The following is a 19,640-nucleotide window of genomic DNA, read 5'->3' as shown; positions in this document are numbered from 1 at the left end:
AGAGGCTGGTGGGAAAGAACTGGGGGCAGCAGAGATTTTTACCCCATGCAAATCAGAATATATCTTCAGCTATTTCTATTGTTTCATTTCCCTAAGCGTAGACCACAGAAATGTTCTAGAAGACAGTGTTATGTAGTATTCAGCACTCCAGAGTCTCAGCACTTGCCTAAGAATCCTGGCTCTGCCCCTTGCTAGCTCTGTGACCTTGGGCAAGTTACTTAGCCTTTCTGTTCCTCCATTTCTTATCCATAAACTGAGGATAACAAAAATACCTACTTCCTAGGGCCTTTGGGAGGATCACATGAAATAATATGTGTAAATGCTTAGAACATTGCCTGGTATATAACAAGTTGTTGCAGGACAGGTTCCCTGGGAGACTGAGATTTGTGTGCAGGAAGTTCACTTGGGAGTGCCTTCCAGATGCACACCCGTGGGGGAAGGGAAGGCAAGGAAGAGGGCAGGGCAGAGGGAGAAGCTGCACTGCCTGCATTTGCAATAGAGGCCATGGGGAATCCTGAGGGGTGTGATGACCCTCTGAGTTGTCCTGGGTTGGGGGGAGGGACCTGTGGGAAATGTAGGCTGCCCCCAGGGAGCAGGCATGACTGTGGGTGGGAAGGTACTCTGGTGGAAGGGATGGTCCCGGGGAGGAGCTCTGATGGGAGCAGGCAGCTGCACTCTCTCAAGCCACAGGGGCGGCCAGAGCTTCCATCCTGCAAAGGGAAAGGGATCAGGGTGGCAGTGTGAATGCTTATTGGCCAGTGTTATGAGGACAGATTTAAATAGAAGCAAAAGTGCTTTTAAAATACAATGGACCCCCAAGGAATTACTCCCAGCCTAACAGTGCCCCTGCCCAACTCCTGGTACCCTGTTTGTCCTAAGCCTGCAATCTCTTCTTACTGTGTCCCCCTGAAACCGAATCCAGAGAGGCGCTGTCACACCCACCCCAGTCACGCTGCCTGTGAGGCGGAGGGCAGGGGCAGCGTGCACAGTTCGTCTCCTCACAGTTACTCCAGCCCTGTGGCCTACGCAAGGTCACTTGGCCTGTTGGGACTTTATTGGTAAGCTGGGAGTGGTACTGCCTACCCAGAGTGGGGCTGGATGATTAAATGGGATACAGCACAGCAGCAGTTCTCAGAGTGTGGTCCCTGGGCCAACAGGACTGGCAGCCCCACCTGGGAACTTGTCAGAAATGTGAATTCTCAGGCCCCACCCAAACCCACTGAATCAGGAGCACTGGGAACAGTCCCAGGAGTCTGTGTTTTGACAAGTCCTCCAGGGCTCAAATTTGAGAATTATTGGTGTACCGGAGAGCACTTAGCTGTGTGCCTGCCCTCTAGGAGGAGCTGTGTCAACTTCTGCTGCGTCTGGATCTGAACCTGAGCTCCACTTGCGGGGCTTGAGGTCAGGCATCTGTGATCAGAGCGCCACCTGCTGGTTGCAGTTGTGCACACGCAGGGATCACACCCAGGGACTCAGGGCGAGACCCAGGAGCAAGGACCGCAGCGCTGGACACCACGGAAAGTTATACAGATGTCCTCTCCTCTCTCCCCTCCACTCTCCCTGAAGAAATCAGGTTAAAGTGAATGTCACGGGCAACTTTAAATGGCCAAAAGATAACAGCACGGTGTGTGTTTGAGTCAGCAATAACAGGTACTCCTGCCGTGGGTCTGGGTGCCGGACACTACAGGAAAAGCAAGCAAGCAAATGGCAGCCCTCCTTCCTCTCCCCTACTCGTGCACGTGCTCCCCCTGGGGCCTCAGGGGCGACCGCAGCCTTGACCTGGTCACAGGCCAGCAAGAGGGGCCAACCCTGGTGCTAGGACAATGGTGTCCCAGGTGGTCTCCTGCTCATGTGGCCACCCAGCTCTCCTGGGTGGGAGAACTTTGTATTCTCCTGCTTTATATTCCAGTTGAGTGTGTGTGTGTGCGTGTGCGCATGTGTCGTGTACTCAGCTGTGAGCCTTTTACGTGGCTCCTCAGCTTGTACTGAGTAGCATCCCCCTAGCAGTGTTGAATTGAATTAATGGAGTTTTGTGCTGCCCTTAGGTATTTGGAACAAATGCTAGAAAGTGTTGAGCCAAAAGGCAGGAAACATAGGGTAGTAGAGAGGGTGGGGGGAGAGGAAGGGAGAGCGAATGAGGGAGAGGGGGAGAGAAAGCAGAAGCCTACCAAGCCCTCTCGGGTTGGCTCAGAAAACAAACTATGTAACAATGAAAAGAAGTGGCAGATGTACTTCTGCAGTGAGGGAAGAGGAAAGCAGTGGGGAGGCCTAGTCTGTGGAAGATGAGAAGGAAGAATCCCGTTGTCAGGAATGAGAAGGGAGCGTCCCACAGATCGGGTGCTGGCTACATCCTGCTCCTGAGGTACACTGGAGTGGAAGACATTGAAGGCAGCAAGTCTGTTGGGTCTGCACCCTGTGCTTAGATCCCTCCCAGGCCTTGAGAACCCTGGCTGGGGAGCAAACTGTTTAATGAAACAAGACCCAGAACACTAAGGCTTTCCTTGGGAGGGAGGGCTTCCAGAAGGGAGGGTTCTTGGCAAGGAGGGGCAGATATCAGGTGGGTCCTGACTGGCTCTGTCGCCCTGGTGCTTCTCATTCTCTGTCCACATGTGGCAGGTTTCCCCTTGGTCCCTGTAGCACAGGTAGGATGGGCAGGAACAGCAAATACCGTTGCTGAGGACTAAGGGAGATCAAAGGGGAGGCCAACACAGACCATGAAGGGGAGCTCACTTAGATGGTTGGGGCTGGTGGCCCTGGGCGGCTGGCTCACTCCCAGGGTGCACAGACCCTGACCTGATAAGGGGGCTGCCTGAGACCCCGCACCCTAGCCCTTTAGAAGGAGCAGAGCAACCCCACCTGGTACACCCCCCTCCCAGCTCCTGCCTCCACTCAGCAGGCAGTGTTTCAGCCCACCAGGCAGGAGCCCCTGCACGGCATCCTGACACCTTCATGATGAAACCTGAGAGGTTCATCCCTAAAACCATAACCTTGTGCAGCTGAGAACCTCAGCAAAGATCAGGTTACACACATCTCGAAACCAGAGGGTTATGTGATCATAGGTCCATGAGGGAATGGTCTTGTCCCTCAAGGAAATTAAATAGTGCTTGACAGTATTTCATTAAATACTAACATGTATTCATTCAACACACACGCATTCAGTGTCTGCTAGTGCAGAAGCAGAACTAGAGGCGGGGGAGACCGTGATGAGTAAGACAGGCAGTGGAGCTTACAAGCTGCTTGGGGAAGATGTGGGGCAAGTAACACTAATGACAGGGGGGCCAGGGGGCCATGGAGTCTTTAGCATGGAGCTGGCATGGCCTAGCAGGTGCAGGGTGACTGAGCTGAGCCTGAATGATGAGGTAGAACCAGCAAGGGACAAGGGTGCAAAGGTGTGGAGGGAGGGGTCCCTGAGCCGCATAGAGCTTTGATTTAAGCTGGGCCTTGAAGGGTGAGTCAGCCGTGAGGAAGTAGAGGGACAGAAGCAATGAGGCAAGAATGAGTATTTAGGGGTTTGGGGCCATTGGTCTGGCTGTTCTGGGCTCCCATTATGTGGGAAGTTAGTAAGGGCAGAATAACCTCTTTTGGGGGAGCTGATTTGAGTGGCTGACTAGACATCTTTATGGAAATGTCCAGGGGGGTACTTTCAAGTTAGAAATGTGGTGCTTGGGTGCAGCTGAGAAGGGGTGAAACTCAGTTCTCCAGAGAAGCTATAGAGAAGGAAGACTTCGGAAGACAAAGCCTGGACGCAGAGCCCTGGTGGAGGAAGGGAGCCAGCCAGGAAGACAGGAGCCAATCAGAGTACAGAGTGCTCCTGGAGCCGCTCAGAAGCCAGGGCTCCACAGTAGGAGGGTGAGCGGCTTGTCTGTACCAAAGGTCAAGGAAGCCTCTAGTGCTCTGAGAACTGGGCTAGGAGCACAGGATTAGCCCTGAAAATGAGGGCGCATTCATACGCATTGCCCTGGGCTTGCTTTGTTCCTCTCCCAGAAGTGCACCTTCTCTAGCCTTCCTGGCCAAATCCCCCCAGAGGCCCCACCAGCAGGTCTGCAGCAGCTGGCCATCCTTGGAGCAAGGGGGCCCAGGTTCTCTGCCTGCCATCAGTGGCCACCCACCCTGCACAGCTGACGAATGACGGGACGCCAGCATTGCCTTGGAGCTGTGGAGATGAAAGTAGCCACAGGGCCGGCAGGTGGGGTGGGCAGGCAGGGGCAGGCTCAGCGCTGAGGTAGCCTCTCCCTCACACCTCCAGGGTCCGAACTCACCTGTCCTGCAGCTTCCGCAGATAGGAGCGTAAGGCTCACCGGGAGGGAGAGCAGCCCCTCTCCTGTAGTAAGTGGGGCCCTGAGGAAGGCTGAGCGCCATGCTGGAGTTCTCAGGGCCCCTCACACAGTGCTAACCACAGGCCCCGGGCTTCCAGCACAGCCTGCCCAGGACCTGCCGCAGCTGCTGCTTGGGCCAGGCTGGGCCTCCCCGGAGAGGTGGGGTTCTGGCTGCTGGGGCTTGGGCCATGCCCAGGGAGCAGCTGGGAGGCTCCAGAAACCAAGGTGTGGCCGACCTGATTCGGGAACACCCATGCTACCCACATCCATTAACCTTTTCTGGCTCCCGGTTAGCTTTACCCTCCTCTGCCCTCCCCCGTCCCTACTCTGATAAAAGGATATGAAGTTTGGGGGCCTTATGTCTGGACAAAGGGTGAAAGGGTAACAGCAGCTGCAGCTAAGGGAGGCGGCAGTGATGAAGTTTGCAGAGTGTGGAGGCAGCTGGGCTCTTCTGAGCCATTCACTTTTTTTCTTGGAGTCTTAATTTCCTCATTTACAAAATGGAATTTGGGGCATTTGGAGGCCGGCACATTTTAGAGGACTGTCATGAATAAACGGGGGAATGAATGAACTTTCTAAACCCTCAAGATTAAGTAAATGTTGGTAGTTATACCATCAGTTTTCACCGTTAAGTCCATGGAGCCCAATTTGGGGGGAATCTGTGGAGTGCCGAAACAATGTGGGAAAATCCATGTGGGGCATTACTCTGGGGTGAGGACCCACAGCTCTCATCAGCTGCTTCAAGAGGTCTGGGACCCAGCAAAGTTTAAGACCACACATAGGACAAGTCCATCCCCGTCGCTTTTTAGAGGAGTTAGTCGAGACCCACATATTGTCAGAGACAAAGCTAGCCATGGAGCCCTGATCCCCCACCCTCTATTCCCAATGTTCCCCCATGTCGGGAGAGGGCAAAGGAGAGTTAGGAGGGGCCAGGGAGGGACAAGTAGCCAGAGGCAGGGCTCCAAGTTCCCCAGGAGTCAGGGCTCCTATCGTCACTGTCATCAGAATGAGGGCACCACTGCAGCGGGCAGGGAACTGTAAGTGACAGGAGAACGAGGAAGCCCCAGGATGGGAGAGGCCCGGGAGGCCCTTCCTGGAAGCACAGGTTGCTGACTAAGTGAGTCACCTTCCCTCTCTCCCTTTCCCAGCAAGCCCCCACAAAAGACTTAGGGGAGGAACTCAACTCTGGCGCTGCCTGTGAGGACTTCTCTAGTTGTTTCCTCTCTGGGAAAAGTTGAAGATGCCATGTCAAAGCTTCATGGAAAACTGAAACGCCCCACGCAAATGCAGTCATTACCCCAAAATGCAATTTATTGAGCAATGACAGAGTGCTGGACATGGAGGGGAATGCTCTGCCTAAATCAGTATAAATGCCATCACTTCCAGGCCTTCTCTGACCACCAGGTTAAAGTAAATCCACTCTTCTCCCCCAGCCTCCAGTTTTTCTCACACTCACCGTTCCGTTCCTTGCTAACATATATTATAATACACGATGTTTCTGTGTGTTCTTTTTATTCTTTTTTCTCCACTAGACATGGGCAGTTGTGTCTGTTGATTGTTGTACAGCCATGCTAAGCACAGGGACTGTGACCTAGTAGTCACTTAAAATACTTGTTGAATGTATGACTGTCTTTAATCTTCACAACAGCATTATGGGCTCCTTGTATGGAAGAAACTGAGGTTCCAAGAGTCAGAAAGACTTGCTTAAGGACAGTTTGTTAATACCAGACTTCAGCTCTGCTCCTTCCCCTTGAAAGCTCTGGGGAACAAGAGAACCTAAGGGTCAGAAGAGAAAGTTTGGGCCCAGCGAAATGGCTCCCACCCTGTGCTCTGCCTTCCCCAGCTGCGCTCTCCCAACCTCGCATCACACCCTGGTAACTTCGAGTCATCAGTCCACAGCCACAGAGCTGGAGGCCAGCCCAAACTGACTGGTTTATTTCCTAAGCTGAGGGAAAGCCAGTCCTTCCCCACCTACGCCAGAGCAATATACAGCAGGGAGTCCACATCCCATCTCTCAAGCCTCAACATAGCAGATAAAGTAGTGAACTCTTCTATAAAACAGTGTATAGAAAATACATATATATAGAGAGAGGCCAGGGCTGGTGCTGGGGGAGATGTCTACCTCTTAAATGCAGGTAACTGGAGCCTGCCACATCAGGGCACCTGCCCACTCCTGGACTCTTCCCCTGAAGTGCTTCACCTGCTGCCCCCACAGCCTGGGACTTCGGCTGGTTACCTCAAATCCTAAAGGCCCAGCATCTTGCCCTCAAAGGCAGCTTCTTCCTGGCTGCCTCTATAGGCCTGCTCCTGAGGTGGGTCACTCCCTGTCCTTCCTCCTTACCGAGGCAGCCGGGCAGACAGACCAAGGAATATTGTTTTCTGATATCTGTGGCAACCATACATCATCCAAACCAGGACTTTTTTTTAACATGAAAGGGGGTCTGACTCACTGGCAAACAGGCATAAATCTGGAACGCCAGGCAAAGCATGAACGGTCACCCTACCAATAGGTGTCCCTTGCTCTGAGCTACTGCTCTTGACTTTCCAAAACACGTTCCCTGTTGGTAGCAAACATCTCTCAGACCTCTATCCCCATCTCACCTGCCTCCCACCCTCCTAGGCCTTCCAACACCTCGACTACATATTTCAAAGCCTCAATAGTATTGGGGTAGTTAGCAGGGTTGGGAGGGGGGGTTGGGAATGATGCCCCGTCCAAACTCAAATGGGTCCTGGCTATGTACGGACCTTGGTGTCAAGCCCCAGGCCTTCTGGCTCCTTGGGTCCAATCCCCCAAATCATGGCTGCCTGGGTCTGAGTAGAAAAGCAAGTCTTAGTCTTTTGTCTCCTGGCCCAAACTTGACAAGACTTTTCTCTTTAGGCTTCCCTGTAGCTAATGGCCAGAGCCAGGGAGAAATGAACCATCAGTACCCCCACCCCCACCTTTGGCCCATGCAAACTTCTCTAAATGTTCTGTTTGCATATTCCTGGTTCCACCTCCTGTGGCATTTATGCTACGAACCCCAGGATCACCTCTTGGAGTGGCAATTGGTGGAGGCTAAAGAATCAACCTGTAGTACCCTGCACCCCTACCCAGATGGGGCTGGGCCTCAGCTCTTTGTGAATGCCTGGCAGGCGGGTGCAGCCTTGCTGATAGGTTCCCATTCAGAGTTGGTGGCCCACCCCTTGCTTGCTTGTAAAACTGCTTTAAATAAGTCTTGAGAGAGCAGACACTCAGGCTGCAGGCCTTTGAGGTTCCTCCTGTCTTCCCTCCTTCCCTCCCACCTCAATCAGCAGTCCACAGCCATGCCAGTGCTTTGGGAGACAGAAGCCCACTCTTGCTGCAGTTTCTCACTCATTGTCCATCTGTCTGTGTTCGAGGAACAGAATCCTCATGTTTGAGTCAGGTTGCCTAATGCCTGCTGTGTCCCCCCTACCCCTACAAAAACAAATGCCCAGATCTGATCCCTTGGAGTAGAGCTGAGAGCAACGTGGGCTCAGGACAGGGCCTTCCAATGGGCCCCTGAGTAGGTGTAGGAGATGGGATGGCGGGTCCCAGGCCTCACAGTGAACGTGTTGATGGGGCTTCCATAGTGGGAGGCATTGTGGGGAGACCTGGGAACAGGAAGGAGAGACGTGAGGTTAATATTTGCAGCTGGTTAACCAGTAGCTCTCCCATCTCCCCCAAGGCACAAGAGGAAGAAGTGGCTCAGGGCTATGGTATCTGCCACACAAGTCCTGGTGCACAGGGTGGGACCCCCAGTCTACCAGTATTGCATCACCAGACACAGGGCTCCCCAATCTGTCGAGGCCCCGCTGGTCAGAGTACATGCCTAATACCCTTCTACTCAGAGCTCCTCACTCCTTGCCTGGGTCTGGATCCTTCTCTGTGTTGTTGAGAAATCCCTGCATCCAAGGATCACCCAGATCCCCCCATCCCCTCCCACTCCCCCACCACACACAGTTAGCCTGAAGCCCTGGGCCTCCAGTGGGTAGGAGAGAGAGAGAAGAGGGGAGCCTGTCTCCCACCTCTCTCTGCTCTGAGAACCGGAGGGGAGAAAACCAAACGTCCCCTGGCAGGTGGCCGTGGCCTGCCTGGTCAGCTCCTGCGTGCTCCGAGGGAAGAGGCTGCACTTCCCCTGGCTTCCCGCCCCGGGTCCCTCCATCAGCCCGCCCTGGGCTCACCTGCCGGCTGGCGGGACGCAGCCGCAGTCGCCGCCCGGCGCTTTGTACTTGGCCTCCCCGCGGCCGGCGCTCTCCACGGCCGACCTCCGCGCGTGCAGGCCGCTGGGGGGCGGGCGGCCTGCCGAGTTGACACGCCGCATCTCCGGGCCCCCGGACGCTGCGAAGGGCCCCCCGGGGGGCGGCCCGAGGCAGTTAGGGGAGCTCAGGCTTCGGCCCGTGCTGCCGCGGGGCAGCCCGGGGCTGCGGTGGGGCTCCCCCACGTACAGGCGCTTCTTGATGAGCGAACGGCCGCCGCCCAAGGGGCGCTCCAGGCCCCCGGCCCCGGCATAGCGCGCACCCGCCGTGCCACGAGGCGCCGAGGCCGCGGAGTCCGCGGCCGGGAGCTGCCCCAAGTCTGGGAAGTTTTTACGGGGAGGGGATCCCCGGCGCCCCAGATACTGGAGCGCCGGGGCCGGGGGCTCGGGGTCGTTGCTGAACTCGGGCGGCGGTGGGATGAGCTCAAAGCTGAACTTCTCCTCCTCCTCCTCCCGCTTGTAGGAAGGAGGGGGTGACGAAGACGACCTGGGCAGCAGGCAGCCCTGGGGCGGGTTGGAAGACGCTGGTTGTTCCCGGGCCATAGGGACCGGAGGCTCCACCTTTGTCCAGCAGTCCCTGCAGCCTGGCGCTGTGCCCTCTGGGTCTCTGCGGGGCTGGGGCTTCCACTGACCGGGTACAGTGGGCTGTGCTGCTGAAGCCAGCTGGGTGTCGTCAGTCTCCTTGGGTAACTTGGGGACCACAGTGAAGGAGTTGGGTCGGCCCTCGTTGTAGAAGATGCTGTCAGAGCCTGCCTCTGGCCGGCTGCTGTGCCCACGGAGACTCCCTGGCAGGGAGGACCGGCCCAGGGCAGTGCCTCCGGGCCTCCCCCTTTGGGCCCTTTGCCTGGCTGCAAGGAGCAGGGCCATCGGGGAGCCTGGTTCCACCACCTCCCCGGTTACCGGATGTCTGAGCAGTTTGTCAGCAGTCTGGGCTGAGGCTGGGGGTTTGGCTGGCAGCTCCTGGGGCTCCTTTACCTTCACAGGCTCTCCTGATCCTGCAGCCTCTTCTCTGGTGAACCTTGGCATCACCATAGCAACCTCTGGGCTGGGGCTGTTCTGGCTGCGATGGGGCTTGTAGAGAAATGTCCTGTCTTCTCCTCGGGGGGTTATCTTTCCTGGGAGTGCTGGAGATAAGAGGGCTCCCTGTGTAGGAGGCTTACTGGCCTCTGTGGGGCGCTCTTCTGCCATTGGCCGGAAGGGCACTGCAAGTTTTTGAGGTTCTGGCTTCTCCCACTGCCCAGCTGAGAGCAGGTTCTTCTCTGCTGTCAGCTGGGATGATGTGATGGGCACTGTGGCTGCGGGTGGCATGGCAGGCCCAGCCACCACCTTGGGGGGTGTGGCTGTCCCAGGCGCCACTTTGGGGGGTGTGGCTGTCCCAGGCTCTGCTTTAGGGGGTGTTGCTGGCCCTGGAGTGGTCTTGGATGGTGTGGTTGGCACGAGGCTGGCAGACAGAGGTGGCACATTCTTGGCCATCGGCTTCGAGAATTTGCCATTCTCAGCCCTGTTTTCAAAAACTCTTGCCCCTTGTAGCCGAGGTTTGGGAGGCAGAGACCCTATGCTTGGTTTGGCTTCCTTCTTTGCTGATGAGGAAAGGCGGGCCTCCAGCTCACTCCGGATCTTCCAGACACTGGGAGCTGGGGGGTCTTGGGGGAGGTAGTCCACGGGGGGTAGGGTCAGGCCGGTGGTGGCCTCCTTTTCTGGCAGGCTGCAGGGACTCTTCTCAGGAACACTTAGGGGGACCTCCTTCCCTGGCAGGCTTGGGAGAGCCTCCTTTTCCCGAGGGCTGGGGTCCTTGTCCTCCTTCCCCTGAGAGGTGGCCCTCAGTCCTGGCCTGTGACTGGAGACTCTGTCCTCCCTCCTGGAGCCACACAGATAGGCTGCCAGCTCGCTCCGAAGCTTTTCCATCTGGCTGGGATCCCGCCAGTCCACAGGCTCGGAAGAGGCTGTGTCCTCTGGGCTTGGGGGGTTGGGTTTGGGTTTGGGAGCAGGAAGGCTGATTTGGGGGCTTTTTGTAAATCTAGCAGGTGGAGAAGAGGCTGTCTTCTCAGCAGAAGGCAAAGGAGGGGCAGCTGTGGGGAGAGGGGGTGCTGGTGGAGGGAGCAGGGGTGCAGGAGGGGGCAGAGGAGGGGCTGGGGGCGGAGTCTCAGCATGTTTGTTTGTCCAGGATGGGGACTGGTCTCCCCTTGGGCTGGCTGGTGCTGCAGCCTTGGGCTCCCTGGGGTGCTCTGGCTCAGGGGCCCCATCCGGGTAGATTTGGGACACAGGGCGGATGTGGAAGCTGGGAGGTAGTGGGAGTCGACTGGGGGCTGTTTTGATGGTCTCTTCTTCCTCTGCAGGACCCCCCTCTGCTTCCTGAGCTGGGATGGATGATGTCCTAAGTGGGGTTGGGGGAGGCACCTTGAATGAGCGGGGGAAAGTGAGGTGGGGCTCTGGCTTATGTCCCAGGGGGCTCCCCCTTGGCTCAGCAGGGCTCCGGGGAGGGCTGGTCCCGGGGGCCTCTGGCTGCCTGCCGTTCAGGGCTGCCTCCGATTTCCACTTGGTGACACCCCCAGAGGGAAAGAGGCGAGTCCCCAGTGTGTGAGGATACACTGGAGCTGGGGGTGCTGGGGCTGGCAGAGGGGGTGGAGGTGGGGCCAGAAAGGCCAAGGGTGGGGCAGGGGGAATGAAGTCAGGAGGGGTGGGTGTGGAGGGGGGGGACAGGGCCCCCAATACTGGTGGTGGGGTTGGGGCCATGCTGGGCAGGGGTGGGGGTTCCAGCAGCAGGGGAGGTGGTGGGGGAGCCATGGAAGGTGGAGGTGGTGGTGGGGACTCCCCTTGAGGTTGCAAAATGTCTGGCGGTGGCCTTGGGGCTGGGCCTGGGGGAGGTGGCGGGATAAGTGGGTCCTGTCCATAGTGTCCAGGCCTTAGGTCCCCCACAGAGCTATATAATCGGAGGTTGCCGTTGACCATTGAGCCGGTGCCTGAAAGAAGGGAGAGGGAAGATGAGGGGGTAACGAGGCAGACCGGCCTTACCAGTCTGTGTGCGCCCGAGAGAGGAAATGGCCAGTTTCATGCCTTTCCTCCTGAACACCTAGTAAGGGAGCAGCCATGTCCCCAGTCCCCTGAGTTGTCCTGGGAGGGACCCTCTCCTTCCTGAGAAGAGGCCCTTCCCTTCCCCAGCACAGTCTCTAGGGCCTATAATGAATGTCTCCACTTGCTCCAGAGAGCTCTCTGCCCTGCTCCCTCTGAGCTTCTGTCAGCTAGCCCCGGAAGAGTCGCAGTTCCCACTGACACGGCACTGGGGTGACACTGTCCACTTTGGTCCCGCCCTTGTATGGCCCCTTTACCAAACTTTCTTTAGTTATTCCCTCTGAATGTGCCGTCTGTTCTTTACAGGGGGCCAGAAAGACCAGGGTTCAAATCCCAGCTCCACCACTTAGCAAATGTGTGATCTTGGACGCCCTAATTAACCTTGCTGAGCCTGTTTTATCATCCATAAAATTGTCATAATATCAGTGCTTACTTACCTCATAAAGTTGTTATGAGGATTAAATAAGAGAATTCATGTAAATACATGTAAAGGGCTTATCAGGGTGCTAGGCACTTAGTGAATAGTAACCACTCTGATTACTACAACCTGTGCTTAACTTTTCTGATTAGGTAAGACAGGGATAGTGGGAGAGAGACAGAAGTCATGCATCAGGGTCAGGGGCCTGGAGACCCTCTCAGTGAGGAATTTGGGTGGAAGACCTGTGAGGGGGGTGCAATTTGTAAGAGCAACTCCTGCTTTATAAAAACCCTGGCTCTACCAAGAACCCAGCTTTCCACCTTGCAGAGAACTTCTGGAACAGATTCCAGCCTGCTGGCTGGAATGGCAGTACGTGGAAAGATGACCTGGACAACTGGGCATTAGAGAAATGCTGAGCAACCCTGGCCCCAGCAGCTCACATCCCTCCCTTCTTGGATCCGGTCCCCAGCCACCCTCCATAGAGTCTGCAGACCGCCAGGATGTCCTGGCTACTTCTGTCTTAGGGGACTCTGTCCTTCACCTCCTCCTTTGCTTCTAGCACAGAGTATAACAAACCTGGGGATTGTGCAGCTCTGAAGAGCTCCTTCTAGCTGTCTGACTTCAAAACAAAGGACAGAAGTCATTGGGGATGGGAGGGACTAACATTCATTGAGCACCCAAGTGTTTATTAGGAGCTGGGATACAGCAGTAAAAAACAAAACAAAAAATAGTCCAAATACTGGCTCTCCTAGAGCTTATGTTTCAATGGGACAACGAGGCAGATAGTGAACGTAATGCCTAAGTACATTATTGCCACATTAGATGATGAATAATGTGGGGGAAAACCCAGGAGGGGTGCTGGGAGTACAATTTGAATAGGGTGGTCAGAGACAACCTCACTGAGAAGGTGACATCTGAGCAACGAGGGAAAAGGGAGGGAGAGAGCTGTACATATGCTGAGGGGAAGAGTGGTCTAGGCAGGGGCACTGCAGTGCAAAGGCCCCGGGGTAGAAACATGCCTGAGTATTAAAGGAGCAGCAAGGAGACTGGGATGGCTGGAGCGGTGTGAGACGAGGAAAGAGCAGATGAGGCCAGGTGGTGCCAGCCTCTGGCAGTCCTGGCAAGAACCTTTTCTTTGAGTGACATGAAAAGTCACTGGTGGGTTTTGAGCAGAGGTGTGACAAGAAGTGACTTTTGTTCTATCCAATATTTCATTTACTCCCCCAGAACTGGAATGGCCTTTCCTACTGCTCATTTGAAGATCAGAGGTGCAAGGGGTCAAGTGACTTGCCCAGAGGTGGGATTCGAAGCCAGGTCTGTCTAACTCCAGGGTTCTTTCTACCACTTCATGCTGCCCTTGTTCCTGCTCTGACCTTGACCCCTCACTAGCCCTCCCCTACTAGAAGCAGGCTTTAGCCAACCTGGCTCTCCTCAACTTCCACCCCCTGCAGCCAGTGGCCAAAGGCCTGAGGACTCCAGGAGGTGGGCCGGATGCTTGGGCCTAAGTAGGAAAGAAAGATGGACAGCCCAAGGCCCTCTTACCTGTCACTTTGTCTGCAAAGTCTTCTGGGACAGAAGGGGTGGGCACAGCAAGTCCATGGTTCTCCTGGGCACTCTGAAAGAGAGAAGAGACACCAGGGAATGGGGAAAGACAGATAATTCTTGCTTTGTGAGACCATTTTGTGCTTGAAAATGCAGTGATGGTGACAGTGGCACAACCTTGGGAATATACTAAAATATAGAAGGGCTAATTTAAAAGGGTAGGCTTTAGGATACAGTTGAGACTTTTTATTCAAAGTAGTTATGGTCTATAAAGTTGCTGGGAACACTGAATTAGCCAATACTTAGTCCATGCCCTGAGGGAAATAGAGAACTACATTCCTGCAAACCTGGCCTACAGTATTTTCACCAACCGATCAATACATAACTGCTTTATGTATGTTTCTGTTTAAAAACACCTTATTTAATATGTATTGTTGACTCACTAACATTGAACTCATGGCCAACAGCACTGTAACTCAAGCCTGAACAAAGCCTATCTAACACATGCATTTTCTCACCGAGGCACATCATGGCCTTCTTACGCTTAAGAGCACTGTGCTCGGGAGCCATTTTAAAACAGCAAAATTACCAACAAAAAGCAAAGAAATAAGAAACGTGACATTAAACAGAAAAGGACATTTATTTACACTATGAAGGCTGAAACAAGAGGCAAAATGTCTTGTTCCACCTTAGTGGGGACCATATGCATCAGGCAACTGAAATTTTTCACCACTCTGCACATGTCTGTAAAGTGTCTCGTGTAGTGCTTTGGGGGTTATGAATACATTTTCATGAGTACGCAAATCTGCAAGTACAGAATCCACAAATAATGACAATTGGCTGCATGTGAATCATATCTCCATCAAAACAAAACAGAACACACAAAATATGCCGTGACTCCCCATGGATGTCCACAAGTTAAAAGCCAAACCCCTCAGCCTGGCCTCCTTCTCACTCCTGGTTTTCATTGGGTATTTCCAGAAAAATAAATAAATAAAAAGCAGTGAAGTAGAATATTTATAGCACTTCAGATACCCTTCTGATCTCTAAGCTTAACAGGCCATAATGTGTTTACATGGCTGTCAGTTTGTACACACTGTTTTGCATTCTATTTTGTTTTCCTGAACACACATTTCCACATGTCAATAAAGTCCACACACCTGTGCTTTGAAGAGCTGTAGAGCATTTCACAATAGCTTTCAAGGTCCTCAACAACCTGGCCTCGTACTTCTCAGCCAACTTTTATTTCCCACTCACCTGGTATACCCATCCCACATTCTTTCTTTCCCCCATCCTTTCCACCCATACACAGAGTTCACATTCATCCCTGATGCTGGGTTTTGGTCAAATGCCCCTCTTTCCACCCTCCATTTCTGACAGTAATAACCCTTACTCTATGCTCTAAACACATCCTCTCAGTCATGCCACTCTCTGAGAAAGATGCTCTCCCCATTTACCAGATGAGGACGCTGAGGCTCAGAAACCTGTGGTAAGTTGTCTATAGTCACAGTCAGGACTACCACACCCAGGTCTGCTGAGCTCCCTCCCCTTGGTATTTTGCCTCTAAAATCTCTTTCTTCAAGGATTAGTGGAGCCCCTCACAGAGGATAGTAGAGGGGAAGAGGCTAAGACCATCAGTGTTGGAGCCAGACTGCCCGGATTGGCATTCCAGATCTACTACCTACCAGCTGTCCGATGACTGTGCCAGTTGCTTAAGCGCTCTGTGCCTCAGTTTCCCTGCCTATCAAATGGTGATATAAACAGAATTTACCTAGTCCAGGGAACTTGTGAGGAATAAATAATAAAATACACAAAAAGCACTTAGCTCCTGGCATGTAGTGAGAGCCTAGTATATGTTGGCTGCTTTTATTACCCAGGAGCCCACCCTGAAGCGACACCCTTCCGAACAACCCCCAGCCAAGCACCACAAAGCAGGACTCAGGTTTGCTCTCTAGGTATTCCACAACTTCCACCAATGAGATGTGGTTGCCCCTCAGAGCCCAGGGGCCATATCCTATGTGAATATGAAGTTGGACACCTGGTAAGCCAAGTAGTTAGTCGTTGATGGGTTGATGGCGCTAACTATCTGGACTGAGTGGCCTAATGGCTTAATAAAAGAAGGGGGATTCAATGCAGATGCTTCAGAAGCATCCATGAAACTGGGTTACCAAGGGCAATCTCAGAATTACTCTTTGGGCATTTAGTGATAACAAACAACTCATTCTGTTTTTAAAGAATTCTGAAGTCTGAATGGCCTTGAGCCACTGTCTTTCTCTGCTTCAACTAGATTCACATGGCTACTGCACAGCTGTTTGTCACATCTCTCAGACCCAGTGATTCTGAGTTGGGGGCAGGGCCAGGGCCAGTCTATCTGAGGAGTGTCTCCCAGGACACTCTGAGATGCGGCATGTGCATGGGCTCACACACACACATACACACGCGCACGCACACACCACTGTCTGATAACTTCCATCAGGTATGTACACTGATTTTGAGGAGATGGAGGCCAGGCCTTCAAAAGCCAGGGTTGAGACCTCTGATGACTCTTTTCAACATAATTGGAAGGTAGAAAGACTTCGCGATTTAGCATCAAAAGTCCTGGATTCCATTCATGCTCTGAATTTAGCCAGGGCAGTGACCCTGGATGAGCAGTGGTGATGGTGATGTTAAATTGCCATTTATGCACCTACTGTATACCAGTACTAAACTAAAAGCTTTACCTATGTTATCTCAGATCCCTCAATAGAGCCAGAGTGCAAACCTAGGCCCCTGACTTATCTTTTCTACACAGCACTGAGACCCATTTTCTTCATTTATACAATGGAGAGAATATTTCTTACTGCAGGGCCATTATGAGGATGAAATGAGGTAATATGCCTAACTCAGAAAACCAGTGCTAGTTGAAGGATTCTGCCTTCCAATCCTCTCCTCCACAAAGATGAAAAATCTGTGAATAATTAAAGCTAAGTTGCTGGGCATCCTAGAAGCATCTGCTGGGTCACCCTGAGTACTTAAGAATAATTATGTTTGGAGGAGGAAGATGGACAGACTTTATGGGCCAGACGTAATACACGGCCCACCCCACCCTTTTGATCTTGAAGAACTCTGGAAACACATAGACTCCCAAGACCACAGGATGGAAATCTGTCCCCTGAGTGGCCTTGGAGCAGCAGACCAGGCAGAATTCAGGCTTTTCAAGTTCTCCCTATAGAAAAGGGGGTCCCAGGCACACCCACCACCTCACTGTGTGCCTGAGATGGCTCTCCACCGCCCGCCACCCTAGGGATAGGTTCCAAAGTCCAGTATTGAACTGAACATGGGCGCATATCCCAGCTCCGTCCTGCTCACACCCACTTGGCTCCATGGCTCATGCGGCTGTCACTCCCATGGTGCAGATCCAGGGAAGGCAAACACAAACTCTTTTTGACATTCGTCCTAGAAAAACAGACCTGGAAGGTGAGCTACCCTCCCTCACTATGGAAACCCAACGGCTGGCACTGAGGGCACTGCTGGATAGTGACATATTTCAGTGAGCAGGTGCACAGGTATAGACAGGGAACATCCCTTCGGTACTGAATTTCCTGCCCTGCTTCCCTGAGCCTCAGGGAACTGAGGAAAAGCCTCCTTAAGAGGGCTTGAAGGTGACTCAGAAATGTAATGCGTGATCCTGGGATGGGGGGAAGAGTGTGCCATGAAGGACATTAGCAGGACATCTGCCAATAATCAAATATAAGCAGTTCAATAGATAATAATATGGTAGCAACATTAAATTTCTGAATTTGGTTATTGTGCAGTTTCTGTTCTTAGGTGACACGCTAGAGTATTTAGGAGTAAAGGAACAGATGTCTCAACTTATTTGCAAACAAGATAAGGGAGGGAGGGAGCAGATAAAGCAACAGAGCTGAATCTGGGCAAGGGCTCTACAGAGTTCTCTGTAAAATTCCTGCAACTTTTCTGCACATGGGATTATTGGTTAAAAAGGAAAAATTACTTAATGTCATTGAGCTGTACATTTTTAAGTGGTTGCATGGGTAAATTGTGTTTTGTGTACCTTACAATTTTAAAAAGTTTTAAAAAACAAAAGATAAGAACCATCCAGAAGACAAGAAATAGCAAGCGTTGGTGAGGATGTGCAGAAAGGTAACCCTCCTACACTGTTGGTGGGAATGTAAATTGGTGCAGCCACTGTGGAAAGCAATATGGAGGTTCCTCAAAAACTAAAAATAGAAATACCATATGACCCAGTAATCCCACTTTTAGGAATTTACCCAAAGAAAACAAAATCCCTGATTGAAAAAGATATATGCACCCCTATGTTTATCACTCCATTATTTACAATAGCCAAGATATGGAAGCAACCTACGTGTCCATCAATAGATGAATGAATAAAAATGTGGTACATATACACAATGGAATATTATTCAGCCATAAAAATTCCTCCAAAATTTGCAACAATGTGGATGGACCTAGAGGGTGTTATGCTCAGTGAAATAAGCCAGGCAGAGAAAGACAAATACTGTATGATTTCACTTATTTGTGGAATCTAAAAATAAAACAAAATGAACAAAACAGCAGTTTTGACATTGAGTCATAGACACTGAGATGTAACCAGTGGTTACCATGGGGAAGGGGTTGGGGTGGTGGGGAAGGGTGAGGGGGACAAAGGGGCACAAATATTCTCAATCATAATATAAATTGGCCACGGGGATGGTAGGACAGCATGGAGAATATAGCCAATGATTCTATAACATCTTCCTATGTTGACAGAATAGGAATCACACTAGAGGGGGTGAGGATTTAATAATATGGGTAACTGTTGAACCACTGTGTTGTATGCTTGAAGCCAATATAAGATTATATAGCAACGATACTTCAATTAAAAAAAAAAGACAAGAACATCAAAAGAGAAAGTCTGTTGAGGGTGACGTAGAGCTTTGTCCGCCCGCAGGACCTCCACACCCATGTCCCGTGCTCCCCTCCCCAGGACTCCCAGTCTTAACAATAATAACAGCTGCTATGTTCCTAGCACTTACTCTGTACCAGGTACTCTTTCTGGGCTTTCCAACTCTTAACTCACTTACTTTGTACAACTTGATGAGATAGGTGCTGCTATTGCTATCTCCATTTTACAGGTAAGGAAACTGGGGCACAGTGGTTAAGTGACTCGTCCAAAAGCCCACGACTAGTTGTATATCATTGTCTGTCCAGGCACCTGGTCATCACCCACACAGCCAGCTTGTCACCCAGTTCTGCCAGGCACTTCCTGGGTCCCTCCCTTCTGACCACCCCTCAAGCTCAGCCCTCCTTCAGTCCTCAGTGTCTCTTACTCAGACAGACAACTGCCATCAACTCCAGACACTTCTCTGGCCCCTGCAACACTCCCATTCTTCAAACCTGATGCCTGGATGCTCTTTCTGAAATGCATCTCAGAGCAGGTCAGTTCCCTGCTAGGAATCCTTCCATTGGTCCAGAGGATGAGATTCAAATACCATCACGTGGTACTCAAGACCTTAAGCTGTCCCTCGGCGGCTCCTGCCACTTCTCCCCACAAGCTCCACAAACGCTGGACTCCAACTTGTGCTTTTCGTCTCTCCCACGCGAGTGTTCCTGGGGACCTGACTCAGGAGCACGTGGGCTCCTTGCAGCAGGGGCCGTCAGTGAGGAAGAGACACTACCCCTTGGAGGGACTGTTTGGAGGTTCTGGGGGTGGGGAAGTACCTCGAAAAAGCTCCTAGATGAACCAGCTGCACCCCCTCCCTCCCCTCAAGCACCACTGCAGCTGTCTGGGATTCATTCCTGCAGCTTCTCAGGCCTCCACAGCTGTGCTCTTGTTCCTACTCTGCCTAGGATGCTCTTTGCCCAGCAAACTCCTAGTTACCCCTTTAGCCCCAAGTTAAATGCCCCTCGTCCATGAAGCCCTCCTTGGCAACCCCAGCCCGGGTTCACTTCTCTTCCTGTGTGTTGCTCACCCTGTGTGCATAATTATTACAGCTGGTGTTTGATAGGTGCCTTCGATGTGCTGGCCCCATTCTAAGTACT

The 19,640-nt window shown here is 52.6% G+C and overlaps 1 protein-coding gene across 2 annotated transcripts in view; it reads right to left on the bottom strand.

Annotated features, from left to right (window-relative positions):
- Positions 1 to 5,601: 5,601 nt before the first annotated feature.
- C16H6orf132 (chromosome 16 C6orf132 homolog) overlaps positions 5,602 to 19,640 on the bottom strand; it is a 32,802-nt gene continuing 18,763 nt past the window's right edge. For both annotated transcript variants that reach the window (XM_036927571.2, XM_057493991.1), the window contains 3 exons: positions 13,602 to 13,674; positions 8,499 to 11,532; positions 5,602 to 7,928 (listed from right to left, as the gene is read on the bottom strand). In XM_036927571.2, the coding sequence (XP_036783466.2) occupies positions 7,811 to 7,928; positions 8,499 to 11,532; positions 13,602 to 13,674 (3,225 nt within the window). In that variant the 3' untranslated portion in view covers positions 5,602 to 7,810. The remainder of the gene's footprint in view (positions 7,929 to 8,498; positions 11,533 to 13,601; positions 13,675 to 19,640) is intronic.

The sequence above is a fragment of the Manis pentadactyla genome, chromosome 16, assembly GCF_030020395.1.
Source record: "Manis pentadactyla isolate mManPen7 chromosome 16, mManPen7.hap1, whole genome shotgun sequence".
NCBI lineage: Eukaryota > Metazoa > Chordata > Mammalia > Pholidota > Manidae > Manis > Manis pentadactyla.
Note: the sequence above shows the minus strand (reverse complement) of the source record. Positions and strands in the feature narration are given on the sequence as shown.